At 40.6% G+C, this 20,576-nt stretch overlaps 1 protein-coding gene across 1 annotated transcript in view; it reads left to right on the top strand.

Annotated features, from left to right (window-relative positions):
- Positions 1 to 20,576, top strand: part of SLC17A8 (solute carrier family 17 member 8) — a gene marked incomplete at both ends in the record, with an annotated part of 49,732 nt that overhangs the window by 20,054 nt on the left and 9,102 nt on the right. Inside the window, 7 exons of the mRNA XM_082666181.1 lie at positions 5,704 to 5,822; positions 7,620 to 7,734; positions 9,161 to 9,248; positions 14,165 to 14,251; positions 14,610 to 14,749; positions 14,882 to 15,031; positions 16,009 to 16,141. Coding sequence (XP_082522307.1) covers positions 5,704 to 5,822; positions 7,620 to 7,734; positions 9,161 to 9,248; positions 14,165 to 14,251; positions 14,610 to 14,749; positions 14,882 to 15,031; positions 16,009 to 16,141 — 832 coding nt within the window. The remainder of the gene's footprint in view (positions 1 to 5,703; positions 5,823 to 7,619; positions 7,735 to 9,160; positions 9,249 to 14,164; positions 14,252 to 14,609; positions 14,750 to 14,881; positions 15,032 to 16,008; positions 16,142 to 20,576) is intronic.

Raw genomic sequence — 20,576 nt, forward strand, 5'->3', positions numbered from 1 at the left:
TTCTTAACCACTGCCCCACCAGGGGAGCCCTGGGGAAACATTTAGATCAGAATTTTCCAAACTGGTGTCTGGAAATCATTGTTCTGTAGGCTGTGCTGTGAAGAAGGTATCTTATGAACTGGGAGCCTTTACTGTGTTGTGTCCTATGAGAATCTCCAAGAGGGAGCTGTGGAGTGCATTGTTTCCTGGACTTGACTGCAGAATGCTTTCTTTCATGCCACATCTGTTTCTTGACAGAAACTGTTCCAGCATTACGTGGAACAGTTTCTGTCAAGCACCGGTTTCGGAAAATTTGATTTCAATTCATTAAAAAGAAGTCTTTAGTTGGCCGGCAGGTTTTTTATTGTTTTTTTTCCTTTTTCTTTTTAGCTAAGAGATTATTCTTCCAGAAGAAAAGGGTACCACGGAGATTCTTCTAACCATTCTCTTTTTGATGCCACAGCTGAATCTGTTTTAAAAGGATATCCTGGTTGTTTATTTTGAGGCGGGGAGGGAGGGCCGTAGAGGTGTGAGGGGGCATGTCATGCATTTTAAAAATAAAGAATGATGTATATTAGTGAGGTTGCAGATGTGTATCACATGCATTCTGGCCGCCTTTTGTGAGCAAGGGCAGCTAATTAAACTCGTCTGCTGAGGCCCGGATCAAAATGATATGCTGGTTTGCAGTTGTTTGTTGCCTGAAAAGATAGGCCTAGGTCAACAGAATTTGCTTGGAGGTATATGGAAAACACATTTTGATAAACTTAAGGAACAATGCTGTGCGTGCTTTCTAGTTTCTATGGTTTTGCCCTCTGGAGTCTCAGAGAAACTGATTAAGATCTAAAATATGCTTTACATCATTTTCCCTGGCCTTATAACTAGGAGTTTAGTAGCATTTCAGAAGTTCCAATTTATAGCAGGCCATTTCTCTCTTATCCAAATAGAACAAAGCTTAGAAATCATCTGAGCATGTTCAACCCAAGGACAAAGATTTCACTAAGTATATTACAAAAGGCTCTCAATGGCTGGTATATTTGTTTGGTTGGTTTTATGGGAGAAAAACTAGGTATTTTGCACTGAGATATTTTAAAATCTTCGTTTTCAGCAGAGGGAGAGAAGTAAGCAGTGTGAATTGGTAGGTCTTGCAAATAAATGGCATATATTCTATTAGTGGTATAAAGGGTAGTTTTAGTTGATGTGTGAGTAATCATTTTTAGTTTAATAATTATGAGTTTTAAAACACGTGAATCACTTAGAACAGTGTCTGGCATGTGGTGAGCAATAAATGACTAAAGTGTGAGCAACTTTGAGATTGGTTCCCATTACTCTCAGGAAAAACCCAAACTCCTTCTCATGAATCATGAGCCCTGTAGGGTTAAGAAGAATTGGGCTTTGGAATTGGCCAGGCGTGGTTTCACACTTGACTCTGTTGTTTATTAGCTCTGGGACCTTGAGCAAGCTGCCCTTCTGTCTTGGTCAGGGATTGCTGGTTGCAAAGAAGAGAATTGCAGGGAAACCAGCTGAAGTTAAGAAGGAAATTACAGTGGGGCTATAGGGGATCTCACAAAAGTGAAGGGCAGAAAGCAAATCTGCTGTGTATGTTTGTGCAGTCTGCACCCTGGACAGGGGAGCCCAGCCTGAGGTGGGACTAAAATCCAGGCTGTACCCTACCGTGGGGAGGAAAAGGAGCCAGGAAGGGCAGAGTGGAGCTGGACCTCATGGGAACTAGGAAATCCTTAGCTTAGTCTCCAACTTGCTTGCTGTGCAGTGTCTCGCATCTGCTTCTCTCTGAGTCTGCTCCATTCTCCCAGGTCTCTCCATGGACTGCTGTTTTTGTTTTTTCCTTTTCCTTTTTAAAAAAATATTTATTTATTTATTTTTGGCTGCTTCGGGTCTTAGTTGCTGCACACAGGCTCTTTGTTGCAGCCCACGGGCTTCTCTCTAGTTGCCGCGTGGGTTACCGAGCACGTGGGCTCAGTAGTTGCGTTGCATGGACTTAGTTATCCCATGGCACGTGGGATCTCAGTTCCCCGACCAGGGATCGAACCCGTGTCCCCTGCATTGGAAGGCGGATTCTTAACCACTGGACCACCAGGGGAGTTCTTTTTTTTTTCTTTTTCCATGGCTTCTCACTGCCCTCCAAAGCTGAAGTTCTTTGAGCCGTTGCCTTGCTGGGGAGCTGACTTACTTGGCCCTGACTCCAGCGGGACTTCTTTCAATTCAAGTGTTCAGTATTGTCTAACTAGAATCTCTGGGTTCAGATTAGAGAGAGAGAGAGAGAGACAGGTGGGCTGAGTCCATCCCATGCCTTGGCTCCCTCTACTCAGGTGTCCAGTCACAGGGGAGAGGCCCATGGCTCTGGGGGAGGAAGAGAATCCTCTTAGAAGGAAACATGTGTAGGGAGCCAGGAACTGGCATTTCTAGCAATTCTTTGCTAATCCTCATTGCCTTATTGTGAAATGGGAATAAAAGGCCTGCTTTACAGATCAAATGAGATAATCTGGCACCAATATATTAAATACCTATATTACTTTCCTAAGGCTGCTGTAACAAATTACCACAAACATGGTGGCTTAAAACAATAGGAACTTAGTCTCTCATATCTGGGGAGACCAGAAGTCCGAATCAGTGTCAGCAGGTCCACACTTCCTCCAAAGTCTCTAGGGGAGGATCCTTCCTTGCTTTTTCCAGCTTCTGGTGGCTCCAGGCGTCCCTTGGCTTGTGGCAGCATCACTCCAATCTCTGCTTCCGTCTTCACATGGCCTTCTTCCTGTGTATCTTCTCTTAGGTCTCAAATCTCCCCCTGCCTTTCTCTTACAAGGACACATCATTGGATTTAGGGCCCAGCTAGATGATCCAGGAAAACTCATCTCAAGATCCTTGACTTTATCACATCAGCAAAACTCTTTTCTCGAATAAGGCAGCATTCATAGATTCTGGGGATTTTGTGCATATAGTGTTTGGGGACCTTTTTTTCAGCCTAACACAGTACCTGACACAGTGCTTGGCTTATAATAATAGTTCAGACATGAGGCCATTATGATTGTAGTGGGCTCAAGAGATAATGAAAGTCAGTTCTCAGCAGGCACAAGTGCTCTTCTTCAGGTATCATTTCTCAAATGGACAGAAGCACCATCTCATCAGAGAGAAAGACATGAGCAAGGGACCAGGTGATTGACAATTAGCTGCTGGTTGAAGTGGAGCCCTCTGTCTTGGATCCTTGGATTCTTGGGGCATTCTGTGACTCAAGGCAAAGAAGTCCAGTCTCTACTTCTCAGTGAGAAAGTCAAGTCTCCGCAGCAATGGAAAGAATACAGTTTTTTGGGGTCAAGTAGGTAAGAGGGCTTAGTCTTGGCTCTCTTTATAACTGGTTGTATGACCTTGGGCAAGTAAATTAATCTCTCTAAGCCTCAATTTCCTCTTCTATAAAAAATGAGATAATAATAGTTACCGCTACATGTTGTAAGGATTAGAAGAGGAAAGACGTGGAAAGTGACTTAAAATCAGGTCCCTCTTCACTCAGTGCTTCCCTCTGTCTTTGAGTAAAAGCCAAGGTCCTTATGATGAGTTAAAGGGCCCTTCATCATTTGAACCTCTCTTATTTTAATGCCTATTATCCTCTTCCTCACGTTTACCCTCTAGCTCTACTGACATCTTGCCATTCCTCTAACACACAAGACGCATCCTTACCTCAGGGCCTTTGCACTTGCTATTTCTCTGCCTGGAAAGCTTTCTTTTCAGATAATGAACAGCATGCCTTGCTCCCTTTCTTCCTTTAGGACTTTACTCAACAATCATCTCCTCACTGAAGCCTTTCCTGGCCACTCTATCTAAAATTTCACCCTACTTCATTCCTACACAACATTTCTGTCCCCTTCTCTGCTTTATTTTTTTCTTCTTATCACTGATCACCATCTAACACAGTATGCACTTGTATACTTTCTGCCATCCCCACTGGCATCTTTGTGAAAGTAGCAATTGCTGTCATTGTTCACTGCTGTATCCCCAGTGCCTAGAGCAATGTGTGGCATGAAGTAGCATGAAATAAAAATTTGGTAAGCTGGTTTGAATGAATGATTGTTAGTCCCATTTTACTCTTGAGCTTCAACTTCCTAATCGCAAAGTGGGAACTACAGTACAGAGCACAGGCCAATGTTACCTTGACTGTGATCTCCTCAAGGCAAAGGCAATACTTGTTTGAGTTTGTATTTATACTGTCTATCACCTGACCTGGCACACAGGAGGCATGAGGTACATGTTGAATAAATGAGCAAATTATTATATAACAATTTGTGGGAAAATAAACTGTGATGAAAATTTATGAGATGTTGGGGACATCCCTGGTGGTCCAGTGGTTAAGACTCCACACTCCCAATGCAGGGGGCCTGGGTTCGATCCCCGGTCAGGGAACTAGATCCCGCATGCATGCCGCAACTAAGTGTTTGCATGCTGCAACTAAGAGGCCTGCAGGCTGCAACTAAGATCCTGCATGCTGCAACGAAGACCCAGTGCAGCCTAAATAAATATATAAATAAATAAATATTTTTTTAAAAAAGAAAATTTATGAGATGTAGTATGTTGATAATTAAGAACCCTTACTCCATAATAGGAACATCTTGCATTTTGATATCAATGCTTTACAAAGCCATTCGTTTATTCATTCATTTGGCAAATCTTTACTTGCCCCTTCTACATTACAGGCATTTGTTTCAGGTACTAAGGCTATAAAGTCAAAAGGACATGGCTGCCACCTTAGAGTTACTCGCCACCCCATGTGGGAAGTGGACACGTGAATGGCAAGTTTGAGAACAGTGTGAGTGCCATGGCTGCAAGAACAGAGGTCTGTGGACCAAGCCTAGGAAAATGACCACTTCAGTTCAGGGCAGTTGAGGCCCTTCCTCAGAGGAGGGATATTTGTAGGGAGTCTGAAAAGGATGAGTTACTATGCCAGGGGAAGAAAGTGAGGAAAGGCTCTCTAACCCTCAAGAATCATATTTTCAATGACCTCAGAGTTGTGGACGGGTATTTTGTTGTTATCATCATCATCATCATAACAACAATAATGGCTGCTAACATTTATTGAGACTACACTATGTTCCAGGCATTATCCTAATGTGTTAAATGCAAAATCTCTAAGCAGAGGGATAACCTACTAGAAATATTCATGGTGTTTATCCCCACACATACTATAGGGAGGTAGAATAGGTTTTATTATCCTCATTATGAAACGAGAGATTAAGACTCTCATTCCCTTTGTGCTGTCACTAAATTGGTATCTGAATAACCTAGTAAATAGCCTAATAGACCTAGAATTTATTTTTTGTTTTCTTTGCAAGTTGTTTTATTTTCTTCCTAGCACTCATCATTATTCTGTGTGTATATATATATATATACACACACATATATGTATATATATAATATATACACACATACATGTATATATGTACACACACATATATATGCACATATACATGCATATCTATTTTTTTCTTTTTTTTAATTTGTACATAATCTCTCCTTTCTATCACTAGAACCTGAGGTCAGTGACAGCCAGGACTTTGTTTTGTCCTATATCCCAAGCACACAATAGGCCCTCCATAAAATATTCTTTGAATAAAGGAGGGAAGGAAAGACCTCATGGGGTTATTGTGTAGGATGATCAGTGAATAATTATGGTCAAGTGTTTTCTTCCAAACACAACTGTGTCTGATTTCTCATTTCCAGACAGCACAATTTAACTGGGATCCAGAGACGGTGGGCCTTATCCATGGATCTTTCTTCTGGGGCTATATTGTGACACAAATTCCAGGTGGTTTCATTTCAAATAAGTTTGCTGCTAACAGGTAAGATAAATTGATATAACGTGAGTGCTGCACAGATCATAATATGGCTTTGTACTGTTATAAAATCTGCATAATTGGCTCTCAATTTAGGGGTACAGAATGAAAGATAGAAGCCGTTCCTAAAGATGTGATTCACAGACATTGATCTCATATGATCCTGTTCTTAAGAGTCTCTTTTTGTTTACTTTTTTGTCTAATCTATTCTATCTTGCAATTCTTTAAATGATTATGTAATAAAAAGATCAATTGCAACCGAATCAGGAGAAACAGTTCCTGGACCCTAAGTGACTCACTTGGTGACCTCTACTGGGTTCCTTTTTTCTCTGGGCCTCAGTTTCTTCATCTGTGAAATGAAACGGATTAGATCGTGTTTGAGTTGCCTTTGACCAATGACATTCTGTGATTCTCTGTACTATGTTAATATCGTCCTGTTCCATACAGGTTTTGTCATGTGAGTAGGAGGGGCTAGTCTCTAGATTGCAAGATGTCTTTAATGCCCTTGAGATTCTATGGTAGGTGTTTGAGCAATTAAAAGTGGGTCCAAGACAAAATGAGCTGCTTCAAGGAGTAGTAAGTTCTCTGTCACTAAAGGTATTCAAGCAGAAGTGATGGCCACTTGGGGGAGATGTCGTATGTATATGTACCAGAAAAGGAGTGTACTAATTATTTCCAAGTCTCTTCTCATTGTAATTGACTTTACATATGTGGATTTTGTGAAGTGTATACTTTATAAAGCAGTGTTTTTCAAACTCTAAAACAGAACTCATTAGGTGGTAATAAAATCAATCGTGATTTACCAATGACCATTTTCTAAAAAAAAAGAGGGAGAAATAGAAGAAAAGGTAATCAACTAGAATAAAATAGAATAGAAAATATCTTAGCTCATTGCACATTTAAGTATTGGTTTTTGAAACTTGTTTCGGTTACATTTGTGTGTATCAGTGTGTTGAGTTGCAATATAAAATATATTTTGTTTTATGGGTCAAGGACAAAAAAGTTTGAAAGTCATCTTGTATAAGCACGACTCATATTTACTTATGTTCTTGTGTAGTTTGTGTCCTTTATTGTCACTTACCTGTTGTATTCTTTTTAAAAAGTGATAAAATATTAGTTCTTATGGTCTCTGGGGTTACTACTTACACTTCTGCCCTAAGAAGAAATAACATATAAAGTGATTTCGCAGCATGTAAAAAGGGCTGAAGCATCACTAACACGTGTGAGAAAGGAAGAAAATGCTGCCGGCTCTCTTTTCCCAGGACACTCCTGTCCAGGCAGGGAGGAGAAGGCACACGGTACTTGGCAGAGAGTTGGGGGCTAAGACAGGTACACAGCCTGTCTTGTGCTTGGCGGGTCCCAGGACGCAGCATGCTTCTCAGATAGTCAGTATCCCCATCTGGTAAAGTGAGAGCAGAATTGGGAAGCAGGAGACACAACCCAAATGTGCAGAAGTCATGAGGTAATGGTCAGAATGGATCAGTTGGGTAGATCCAAGAAGAATGGTGGGTCTCCAGCAAGCTTACCTCATGCTGGTCAATCTCCAGCTTCAGGATCTTATCTAGGCAGGACATCCCTGTACTGCCCAAAACCTTCCCATGATTGGTCCAGGGACTGGAGCTTGGGAATCAAAGCAGCCCAACAGTCTAGCTTGGAACACACCAGATCCTAACACATCTATTTCTCTTTCCATTAATTTCTATAGTGATCTTCCATAAACTGTTAGGTTTGTTCCTGCTGTTTAACTAACATGCCACATCCATCAGTGGGCCTGCCCAATAACACAGTGTTTTGGTCCCTCAGGGTCTTTGGAGCTGCCATCTTCTTAACATCAACCTTGAACATGTTCATTCCTTCTGCAGCCAGAGTACATTACGGATGTGTCATGTGTGTCAGAATTTTGCAAGGTCTAGTGGAGGTAGGAGATTCTTAACACATTTTGATATTGCTGGAGACAACATGGTCCTTTAGAAATTTCAGCTTTTGAGGAAAACCTCCTTTACTCAGTTTTCCTATCTTCCACCTTGTCCTGCTATCTGAACTCTCTGGTTGTGATTACAATTATGAATACTTTAATTAAAATGCCTTGTATGATTCCAAATTTGTACCCAATAAAGGACCATTTCATAGAGGGCAGAATTTCAGATGAGCCAGGAGTGATCTTAGGATAATCCACCCCTTTTCATTTAATAAAATTTGAAACTGAAAGACCCAAACTTACAGTTCACATAGCAAGGGCTCTTTCCACTAAAACAGTTTAAATGGACTTATTAATAAATCTGTAAATTTTCAAGGGTGTGGTCTTACACAGAGATTTAACTTGATGAAGGAGGTAGAATAATATAGAGCCAGAAAGTAAATATTTTGCACTTTGCTGGCCATACTATGGTCTGTTACAGTGACTCAACTCTGCCATTGTAATGCAGAAGCAGCCAGAGACAATATGTAAACATGTGGGCATGGCTACTTTCCAGTAAAACTTTCTGGACACTGATATTTGCATTTCATATGATTATCACATGCCAGGAAATATTCTTCTTCTTTCAATTTTTTTTTCTGCCCACTTAAAAATGTAAAAGCCATCTTTACTTGAGGGCTGAACAAAAACAGATGGTGGGGCCATATCAGGCTATAGTTTGCCAATACCTGATGTAGAGAAATATTTCCCGAACTCAGTCATTCACCTCTAACCTTTGTCACTTTTGTCACATCCACACTACGATTTATACTATTATTTGCCTATAGATTTTCCCTAGATCAATTCACTTCAAAACAAAACAAAACAAAATAAAAGAACCTATCATAAGCAACAATATCTTTGATATCATGGGCTTGATGTACTAGTTATATTTTATTTCTAAAGCATGTTATAATATATATGTAACAATTATAATAAAAAATGTAGGTTGTTGTAGCACCTTAAGTCCGACTTTAATCCCACTAGAGGGGCATATACCACACTTCAGAAAATACTGACATGGTAGAAAGAACATGATATTAGCAGCCGTGAAGACTAGAATCTAATCACTTAATGGCTCTGAGCCTCAGGTTCTCTATCTTGAAAATGACAGGATGGACCGGCTGGTTGTGGAAATCTCTTTCTACAATGATATTCTATAATAATATGAAATATAAAGACTCCTTCCCTATTCCCCACCATGCTTACGTTTGAACTAGTATTTGAATTTCAGCATCTGTGACATGAGCCAAAATAGCTGACACATGTCATTTAGTATCTGTAAATTAGGCTTTGAATTGTAGTGTTAAAGAAGCAAAATCTGTGTTTTAAACACAAAAAGAAACTGGAGTTGAATCAAATAATCTATTTTCAACTGTTTTGCCAGGGTGTGACCTACCCAGCCTGCCATGGGATGTGGAGTAAGTGGGCACCGCCTTTGGAGAGAAGCCGACTGGCCACAACTTCTTTTTGCGGTAAGTGTATGAGAACCATAACAAGCTTCATTTAGGAATGCTTTGGCTTCAAGTGAAGACCCTACTAAATAGAATTTATTTTTTTCACATAACAGAAGTCCAAAGGTAAATCGTTGCTAATACTGATCCTGCTGCTTCGTGATCTATCCAGGGACTACGCACATTCAGACTTTTTACTCCACTATCCTCAGAGTGATAACTTTTTACATTCATGCATGTTCCTCATGTTCACAAAATGGCTGTCACAGCTCCAGGTATCAAGTCCACATTAAAGGCAGAAAGAAGTGGGGAAGAAGTCCTAACCATGTCTGTTCCTTTCACTAGGAAAGCAAAAGCTTTCCCAAACTCCCTAGCAGGCTTCCATTTATATTTCCTTGGTTCTAATTGTGTCATATACTTTACTAACTGCAGAGAAGGCTAGAAAAGCAAGTGCCTAGTTTTTCTAGCATCTTTAATAGACAAAGGTAAGAAAGAAGGGGTTGGAGGTGGTTGTAGGATTAGCCAACAAATGATATTTTCCAAAGTTGAAAACAGAAGATATATCAATAGAATCATCAAGGTCCCCACTCCTTTTCACAAATGAAGAAATTAAAATTAAAGTTTAGTTTCATTGAACTGAAACGAAAGTCCAACGACTTGCCCAAGGTCACACAGCTACTAAGTTAAAGAGCTGGATCTAGACCACCTGGTTCTTTTTTTTTTTTTTAGACCACCTGGTTCTTAATCCAGAACTTTCCTCACTACACACTACTATGTACACATTGTCATAGAAGCTGTTTAATCAATTTTCGCCATTATCTTCCAGATAAAAACGAAGTGGACACCATCCATCTTACCCGAAAGTAAATTAATGGCTCTTAAGTAGTGATGTGACTTAAATTCCTGGGTCTCCAAACTTCACCTTGCTAAGGTTGCCTCATTTGAAGCCATGTCTTTGGGACTGGCCCCTCTACGAATCTCTGAGAGTAATCAATGTTCAGAAGAGTCTACTAGGTATTGATTAACATTTGAACAAGAACAGCACATGTTGCCACCAATATTTTCAAATATTTTTTATGGGAGAAGGGGCCAAGAAAGACAAAAGTGCCTTAGGCCACGAAAGTCACAACGGGCCCATGTAGAATTAGGATCAGAATTTAGTTCTGCTTAGTTTTTCAGGCTAGCGTGTCTTTCCTAACTGTAGCTAATGTGTATTTCTTAGCTAAAGAGGAAGCTTTATTTCTCTGAATATCTTTATTTATTTCTCCCTCTGTCTCTCTCTCTTTACCTCCTTAAGTAGTAGTAGTAGTAGTAATAAAGGATCCCAGGGAATCTGGTGTGAAATATCCACCCAAAGTGTCTATTTTGTGCCTAGTTTGGAAATGCATGCACAGCAGAGATGTCTTTACTTCTTTAGCCTCTCTTGTCCTTAGAAAGTATTTCTGTCCTCTTGTTTGAAGTTCAAGATCATCTCTACCTCCACTACTGATCTTATACCACCTCTAGAAGAATATGATTCTGCCCCAGCTGACCTTGACCTATTGATATTGTCTTTTTAAATTTATTTATTTATTTTATTTTTGGCTGCATTGGGTCTTCATTGCTGCACACAGGCTTTCTCTAGTTGCGGTGAGCTGGGGCTACTCTGCTTTGTGGTGCGTGGGCTTCTCATTGTGGTGGCTTCTCTTGTTGCAGAGCACAGGCTCTAGGTGCACAGGCTTCAGTAGTTGTGGCATGCAGGCTTCAGTGGTTGTGGCTTGTGGGATCTCGAGCACAGCCTCAGTAGTTGTGGCTCGCGGGCTTCGTTGCTCTGTGGCATGTGGGATCTTCCTGGACAGGGCTCGAACCCGTGTCCCCTGCATTGGCAGGCGGATTCGTAACTACTGTGCCACCAGGGAAGTCCCCTGATATTGTTTTTGGATGATTTATTTGTAAGTCTTTTCATTTTGATTTGCCAGCAAAACAAGAATAACTAGCAGCTACTGCCCATTCTTAGTGTCTTTATAGACCTAGAAGGGCTAATTAAAGAAATGATTTGACTCTCAAGGAAAGTTACCTGATCAAGGTCACAGGCTTTATTACATTTCCCAGCTAAGGTGTGGCCTTGGTTTCAAAGAACAGCCAAGGGACAATGTCATTAGAAGTAAACCCAGGCTTAGGGATAATTGATTCTTACACTTCAAAAATATTGAAGTTGGAAGGGTCTTTAGAAAACATCTAGTCACATCCATTGTTTTATATTTTTTATTAATTTTAATTTTTTTTAGAAGTAAAACTGGTTTTATTCAAAGACATAGATTTTTGTTTTGGGTTTTTTCCCCCTACTTTTATTGAGTTGTAAGAGACATGCAGACTACATAATTTTAAGGTGTTCATCATAATGATTCGACTTACATACATCATGAAATGTTTGCCCCCATAGGTTTAGTGAATGTCCATCCTCTCATACAGATACAACATCAAAGAAATAGGAAAAACATTTTTTTTCCTTGTGATGAGAACTCAGGATTTACTCTCTTAACTTTCTTTGACAACATACAGCAGTGTCAATTATCTTTATCGTGTTGTATGTTACATCCCTAGGACTTATTTATCTTATACCTGGAAATTTGTACCTTTTGACTGCCTTCATCTAATTTCCCATCTCCCCACCCCTGCCTCTGATAGCCACAAATCTGATTTCTTTTTCTACCTCCATTATTTTATAGTGGAGGCTCAGGGAGGGAAAAAAGATATAAATTCCCATGGAGAGTAAGGACAGAACTGGGGACTCTCCCATCCCCCGTTCAACCACTCCCCTCTCCCCACGCCAAGCAACAAGTATCGGAGGGCCTCCTCTGTCCTCCCTGGTGACCACACAGAGGCATCAAGGTGCAGTGAGGGCAATATGGGTGGAGAGCCCTGTTGGGGTGTGCTCAGGGTGTGATAGGAGATTACATTCAGCCATGTCTGGAAGGATGAGGAAGAGTTCATCTAAAAGACAGGGAAGGGCTTCCCTGGTGGCGCAGTGGTTGAGAGTCCGCCTGCCGATGCAGGGGACGCGGGTTCGTGCCCCGGTCCGGGAAGATCCCACGTGTCGCCGAGCGGCTGGGCCCGTGAGCCATGGCCGCTGAGCCTGCGCGTCTGGAGCCTGTGCTCCGCAAGGGGAGAGGCCACAACAGTGAGAGGCCCGCGTAAGCAAAAATAAATAAATAAATAAAGACAGGGAAGGACAATTTCAAGCTGTAAAATTTCCTCAGTGAATGAATGTTTCTTACTGTGAGGAATTATTGGGTATGGTTGAGCGGAAGAAGCAGGACTGAATTATTAAGTAGTTAAGGTTAAAGGCTTTGGATTCCTGCAGACCTGGGGTCCTAGCACTCACACCTATGTGACCTCAGGAAATCTACCTCCCCTCCCCTCCCCTTCTTGTAAAATTGGGATGACACCGGTACCAATGTTACCAGGTTGAAAAAAGGGTTAAATAAAATCAGGGGTCCAGAATACTCAGCACAGTACTAGAGAGCACACAGAAAGCACCCAGTGGATCTTATAGATTGTTATCCCCCGACCCTCCCTGTTTGCATCATCTAAGCTGGAGGCCCCACACCCCCACTCCCAGGGTATTTGATCCAGGAAAGAAGACCACCTTCTCCACATCCACAGAGGAATTAGGCCTGCAGCTCTTCTTTCTACTGATACGTCCTGGAATGCTTGCCTTATTCGTTTGAGGAAGTCTGAGGTTAAAAAAAAAAAAAAAAAATGCTCCGTCATTCTGTACATGACAGTAGCAATAATAGTTGGTGTTTATGCAGCACTAATTAGAGCATCTTCATCTAATAATTTATTTGCTCCTCAAAACAACCCTGTGAGATAGAGATTTCACTTCCATCTTCTACCTAATGAAAATGATTTGGAGAGACTGAGAGACTTCTTCAAGTATTAAGATGTTGAGATTTGGGATTCCAGGTCAGACCTTTCATAACCAGTCGGGCCCAGCTTGGAAAGATGGGGTTTAATCTTTCTCTGGAAGATCCCCGAGCTCCCATTTCCTGAAGGTTTTTCTTAGCATTGGATTCTGGGATACAGAATTTCCTTTTGTGGCTCACTTTTTCTGAAGCAAGAATTTTTTTCATTCATACCCAGAGGGAATTTCAGATAGTAATTTTTTTTTATTTAGTTAATATTTATTGGGAGTTCGCAGGGCTCACGTTTCTCCAGCAGGTATCATGGAACTGCAGGAGATAGTGGAGGTGAGGTCACTGCCTCTAGCCCTCACTATCTTGTCTAGACAAGACAAACATCCACACATAGGTAAGTATTTACAAGGTTAGGTATTTACAAAGTAAGAAACTAAAAAATGTACATATTTAGGAGGTGGATGGAGACAGAAGCCGTCCTGGTCATCCTGCCATCCTGAAATTTAACTGTTTCCTGGTATTAAAAAAAAAAAAATCGAGACTCTAAAAGCATGATCCTTTCATAGTTTGAAGTCCCTCTTTTAAAGACCTGGGTGAATTATATCTCAATAAAGCTGGAAGAAAAAAATTTTAGTAAATAAAGACCACGGTGATAATCCTTCTGCTCTGTGAGCCCTGAGAGGTAGATACGTATGTTCCTTCACTTTCTGTCTTCTGCACCCAATATTGTGCCTGGGTGAATTTTTCAGAATTCTCTTAGATTTTTCTCATCTTTTCATTCCATTCTCTTATAATTCCAAATCACGGTGCCTGAGCCATCTTTGTCTGATCCCTCCATGGTGTCTGGAGGAAGTTAAAGGGCATCCTGGTGAACTTTCTCTCCTGGAAGCCCTGTTGGGCACAGTGGGAGTTTGCCTGCTCCTCCTCGTGACTCCTGCACAGTTTGATTCATCCTCAGTTCGACCACATGAAGTCTAAATGGTTTGAAAGGGCTTGCAGGACGACTGGTAAGTTTCCCTCAACCTTTTCCCGTTCTAGGTTCCTACGCGGGGGCAGTGATTGCCATGCCGCTGGCCGGTGTGTTGGTACAGTACATGGGATGGGCCTCTGTCTTTTATATTTATGGTGAGTGATTTGATTTCACGAGTTCCCTGGGGTGACTCATAGAGGTGGTATTTTACTGTCTAATGGGGTTGGCTAAGAGTTTTCTGTATGAAAATAGAGATTACTAAGACAAGTTTATCATATAAATGGAATACTTGTCTAGCGATGATTCATTTAATATTTATATGAAAGTTGAATTTAATGAGCAGAACATTATCTTTCTTTAAATACCAGTTAATAATAACAACAACGGAAAAATAAACCAAACACTTTCTCCTAGCTGAATATAGTGCCGTTTGAGAATACTTTGAAATTTGACAGATTTAGAGATGGAAGAAAATGAGACCGTATCATCAAGCCTTTTGTTTTTCAACTGCAGGTATATTTGGGATTATCTGGTACATGTTTTGGCTGTTGCAGGCCTATGAGTGTCCAGCAGTTCACCCAACAATATCCCATGAGGAAAGGACCTATATAGAGACAAGTATAGGAGAAGGAGCCAACTTGGTTAGTCTCAGTGTAAGTAGAGCCGGATGGATGAAGACTTGCCTCTTTTTTATGAGTATTTCTCTCAGTGATTGTGTTATCCTCCTAAGAAAAATAATCTGTCAGTATATTCACTAAAAATCCCACGGTATTTTTACTCCCTAGAAATTTAATACACCATGGAAAAAATTTTTTACATCGTTGCCGGTTTACGCAATCATTGTGGCAAATTTTTGCAGAAGCTGGACCTTTTACTTGCTGTTAATAAGTCAGCCTGCTTATTTTGAAGAGGTCTTTGGATTTGCAATAAGTAAGGTAAACACACAGTTGCTTCAGATGTTCTTGAACTTTAAATCTCTTGCTTCTACTGAGAAAATCTTTGCATGATAAAATAAGTAAATTGCTGATCAAAATTCATAACGGTTCTGTGACACCTAATACCCTGGAGGTCAGACAAGTTATACATTCTATGCACAGTGTACATAGCTATTTAATTTCTTCTTAGTAAGGATCAGAGCTGTATTAAGCTGCTTTTAAAGATTTGTATTATACCTGATCTCAAAGTGTTTTTGAAGCTGACTCAAGGACTGCATATTAGGCAAGGATCAAAAGATTTAAGGGTGAGAGATTTTTTTTGGGTTTTGTTTTGTTTTTTGTTTTTCCTGTAAATTATTCAGTGAGGAGCTGTAAGAACCTTAAAGCTCATTTTGCAGATCACGGTCATAGCGATAACGGCCAGAGCTTTGTATGGTTTAGAAAGAACTTTTTCAAAGTCCCCAGCCATTGCCATTAGGTTGTCTGTGTTTCAGGGAGGAAGAATGTGAATGGTAAAACATAAACTGTCATCATAAAAGAATTAAGCCTCCTTCCCGCAAGGGAAAGAACAGCAGCCTAGTAGAGGTAGATGTCTGCATGGCTACAGGTACTGTCAGAAGTGACCGTGGAAGAGCTAGCACAGCCCATAGTGGCTGCCATTGAACACTCAGTCTGCGCCAAGTGTTTAACTATGATGTGCCGGGCACTCTGCTGCGTGCTGGGGCCTGCGATGAATAAAAGTCACCTCTGCCCTCAAGGAGCTTCCGATCTGATGGAGGAGACATTGGGTCTATCCTTAAAACCATTCATTCATTCATTGTTTATTTATTACAGAATTCAGGCCTACCTTGGTCCCGTATAATTAGATGATTAAATCTGATGGTGAGGGGTGCAGTGGAGATGGCAGGGGCAGGGAGTTAAGGAAGTACCTCTCTCAGAAGTAGCTAAAAATAGCTCATTGCTTCTTTTCATTCCAGGTGGGTCTCTTGTCAGCACTCCCACACATGGTGATGACAATCATTGTGCCTATTGGAGGACAACTGGCTGATCATTTAAGAAGCAGAAAAATTTTGACCACAACTGCTGTCAGAAAAATCATGAACTGTGGAGGTACTGTGGATTTCATAGGTGGCTTAAGCAGCTTTTATAGAATGAGATGAAACTGAATTGCAGACCATATTTTGGAGTTTATGTCTAATCACTGAGCAGGATCTTAAAGGCTCCTAAGTCCATCCCCCAGTTGAGTGTCCATCACACCCCTGCCTAGTGGTCATTCAGCCTGTACTTGTGCAACCTGAGATACGACAACTTGGGAATTCCCTGGCGGTTAGGACTCTGTGCTCTCACTGCCAAGGGCCTGGGTTCAATCCCTGGTTGGGGAACTAAGATCCCACAAGCCACGTGGCCAAAAAAGAAGAAGAAAAAGAAAAGAAATATTTTAAAAAAGAGAGAGATATGACAACTTATTTGATACATCAATATACACTGGCAACTGCAGAAATGCTTCTTTCATCTACTCTTAAGCCAAAGCAACATGATTTCCTGGTATCTATCTGTTTATTTTTTATCTTTCCCATATATCCTTCCACATATATAATCCTTTGCTTTTATAGTTTATTCCCTTATCTCTCCCTTCCCTTTCTACATATATACATGTTTTGGTAAGAAACATAAAAAAAGTATTTTCTCTGAATAGTTTTCTTTCTTCCCAACATATGTTTGTGCATGGGGTGTACACACACACACACACACACACACACATACATACACACACACCATCCTCTTCCTTGTGTTATTTAGTTCCTGTTTCATGTTTTGATTTTGCAAAGATAAAATATAAGTTGGGCCATTTTCCAAAAGAGGTAGGTAAAAGTAACACGAACCCTTACAATGCTTATGACAGCTCACCTTTTTAAAACCCTCCACTTTCTCCTTATCTTTTTTGTTTTGCTTTTAAAATTAGCATTTAATGAACACTTTCCATGCCAGCCACTAAGCTAAATTCTTTACACATATTATTTTATTTAATCCTCATAACCACCCTGTGGAGCAAGTGCTGTTATGTATTAAACCCAATTTACAGTGAGGAAACTGGGGTATAATAAAGTGACTTGCTCAAGTGGCAGATCCTGTGCAAGATCCCAGGTCTGTCTGAGCTCATTGCCAAGGCTTACAGTCACTACTGCTCTCTCTCCGGGGGACGGGGGCGGGGGGTGTCAGGGTGGGCAGGTGGGAGGTAGAGGACAGCGCCATCTATGGGTGAAAGTTCATAACGGGGATATTAAGTTGAAAAGGAGGGAAGGGGGCACTGTGACTAGATTAGATGGGTCAGGGCCCTTTAGAAGTGAAGATCCTATGGAGGAATGCAAGAGTCAGCAGGCATGATCTCATCGCACAGCATCTCAGGAATAAAGTCTGATCAGGGAGATTCGGAATAACCTGTCAGCATCTGGGCTCCCAGGGGTTTGACTGCTGGCCCCAAGCAGGGATTTGGGGGCCTACCCTTGACTTGAACTTAAAGGTTGGCAGGTATGGGCTTGCTCTCTGATGGGCAGGAGGGGAAGCTCTGCGGCACTGCATTCATGATCCTCCCCAAGGCGGATGAGGTAGGCAGAATAATTTCCTCATCAAAGATGCCTATGTCCTAATTCCCAGAACTAGTGAATGTGTTTCCCTACACAGTAAAAGGAATTTTGCAGATGTGATTAAATTAAGGATCTTGAGATGGAGAGGTTATTTTGGATTATCTGTGTGTGCTCAACATAATTGCAAGGGTCCTTATAAGAGGAGGCATGAGGGTCAGAGTCAGAGATGGAGACGTGACAGTGGAGGCAAAGGTCGGAATGATGCAGCCACAAGCCAAGGAATGCAAGCAGACTCTAGAAGCTCAGAAAGTAAGAAGGGAGTTTCCCCAGAGCCTCCAAAAGGAATGCAACTCGCTGACACCCCCATTTTAGCTCTGTAGGACCCATTTCAGACTTCTGACCTCTAGCACTGTACGATAAAAAAGTTGTGCTGTCTTAAGTCACTAAGGTTGTGGTCATTTGTTATAGTAGCAATCAGAAACTTAAATAGTAGTCAGAGTACCACTCCTCTAATTATCAGATTCTGTTCCAGCTGAATAGCCCTCCATACCAGGCCCTGAATATATCTTGCTGTCTCTGACTTTGCTCATGCCCTTTCCCTTTACTGTGAGCTCTGCTCACCTTCACCAATCAACCCAGTCCTCCCCACACAGCCTACTACATCAGCTCAAGTCTTTTCACTTGTGTTTTGTTAAGGCTACCTCAGCCTCCAGTGAATGCTCCTTCTGTCTATACACTTGGTTGACAACTCATCATGTACTGCCTTATTACAGCTCGCGCAGGAAAGTATTTTAGGCAGAGGGGATAGCATGTGCAATGGCCCTGAGGCAGACATGACTGTGACATATTAGAGAACAGAAGGAAGGAAAGTCAGAATGGTCGGTGCTTGATGAGTGAGGTGGAGAGTGACATTGAGGGGATCAGAGTGCACAGCTGGGGCCAGATCACGGGAGGCCTTGTAGACAGACCTACGTGGAGCTTGGGTTTTACTTGAGATGCATTGGGAAGCAAATGGAGGGTTTAAAGGAGGGAAAGGGACAAGATCTGATTTACGCTTTCAAATCAAAACAATAGAACTTAGAGTAAAAGAAGGGAAACTAGCTAAGAGGCTATTTCAGTCGTTCCATGGAAAGAAGATGGTGGCTTGACCTAAAGTAGTGTCAGTGGAGGTGGACACTGAAGTGGATGGATTTCTAAATTCCATGAGCCTTACTTTCTTCTTCTTTAATATCTGAATATAGTATTTACCTCAGATGATTGTTATGATTGTTATGATTGTAAATGGGACAACGTATGTATGCACCCAGCATGAGCTCAGCAAACAGAATGTTCTTGACATATTTTAGTGCCTTTTTCTTCTCTTGTGTTCAAGACACTGACAAAACAGAAATTTTCCAAAGGAAGCATTCAATAAGTATATGCTATTCAATCATATTTCCCATGGCCAAAAATATGCAACTTCTAAACCTAGAACTTGAAAGAAAATTCTGTGTTTAAACTCTACCTGTACAACCTCTTCTAAAGACAGATGCCTTGAAGACCCTAACAACATTTTCATAGGAATGTCTTGTTCATATTTAATTTTTCCTCAATCACCTTTGCCATTGTTTCTTCATAATTAGTAGTTTAGGTGGTGGTGACAACTCTCAAATATTTTAAATCCTTGAGAGTAAATCCTTTTTTTTTCTTATTTCTTTTTTTTTTTTTTTGGCAGAAACTAGAATGCATTCATAGAATCTCCCCAGCCTCTATCCCATCTTAAAAAGAAAAAAAATCTCTTCACATGTCTATTCATGTCATTTTATATTTTGACATAGCAGAACCAGTGGGATATACATAGAAAAAAATTTTTTAAAGACCATGCTTATCCCACCTTGCTTAAACACAGAGATGCTGCATTAGAGATAAACAGAGTTTTGTGCCATCACTGAATAAGCCAGATTGATTTGGATACAATGAAGCACTTACATGATCTTTTAGAGAATTTTAGTCGGTTTCATATTTTCTAAGCCAAAACACAGAGGACGTTTCTCATCTGAGAAAAATCACACATTGTGTGGAGTCTTCCGCCTCCTTCTTTTCTTTCCATAGACAAGAGATATTTGCTGCTAGAATCATTTAAAGCAAACAGATCACCTTAAGACATGATGCTCTAGTTCATTCTGAATCAGGGCACATTTCCAAGATCCTCAAAGACAGATGTCAAATCCTTATACCTCCCTCTGTATTACATGGAAAGCGTGAGTGAGGTCAAAATTCTAGTCTGGCCAAATCAGTTGCCTGTGTGAACTTCAGGTGAGATGAAAAAATTTCTCAGGCCTTTTAATCCTTGTTCTATTTTTCTTGTCAGCTCTGAATAGGTTCACTTTCCAGGATCTCTTGATTACCCCTGAAGTTCAAATTTTATCCTTCAGCTCCTGAAACGTACAGTTCTATCTTTAGCATTTTCACTGTAGATAGGAACCATTTAGGCTCTTAAATGGTTTTTCTTTCTTTGAAAGTCTACTATTTGGCAAAGGTCTTTTTTTTCCTTAGAGATGAATCAGTGTATCATTCGTAGCTTTTCTTCTTCACGTGTCTTTATTCTAATTCTTTGGGGGAATTAACTTTCTAGTACCACTTTGTTGAAAGTGTTAAAGGAAGTTTCAGCCATGTGCCTTGCTGCTTAAGACAGGCCACTTCTAAAACACAAATAGTTAGTATACAAAACACTAGTAGTTTTTCCTTATGTATAATTTAAACTGTTGAAACAAAATTAATAACAAGTAGTAATGGTATAAAGTCCACAGTTTTTTTAATTTTTATTTATTTATTAAAAATTTTAAAATGTTTTCATACAATTTTTAAAGGTTACTTTCCGTTTATAGTTGTTACAAAATATTGACTACTTTCCCCTTGTTGTATAATACATCCTTGAACCTATCTTACACCCAATAGTTTGCACCTTCTACTCCCCCATC

The sequence above is a fragment of the Grampus griseus genome, assembly GCF_964374135.1.
Source record: "Grampus griseus genome assembly, chromosome: 11".
Taxonomy (NCBI): Eukaryota; Metazoa; Chordata; class Mammalia; order Artiodactyla; family Delphinidae; genus Grampus; species Grampus griseus.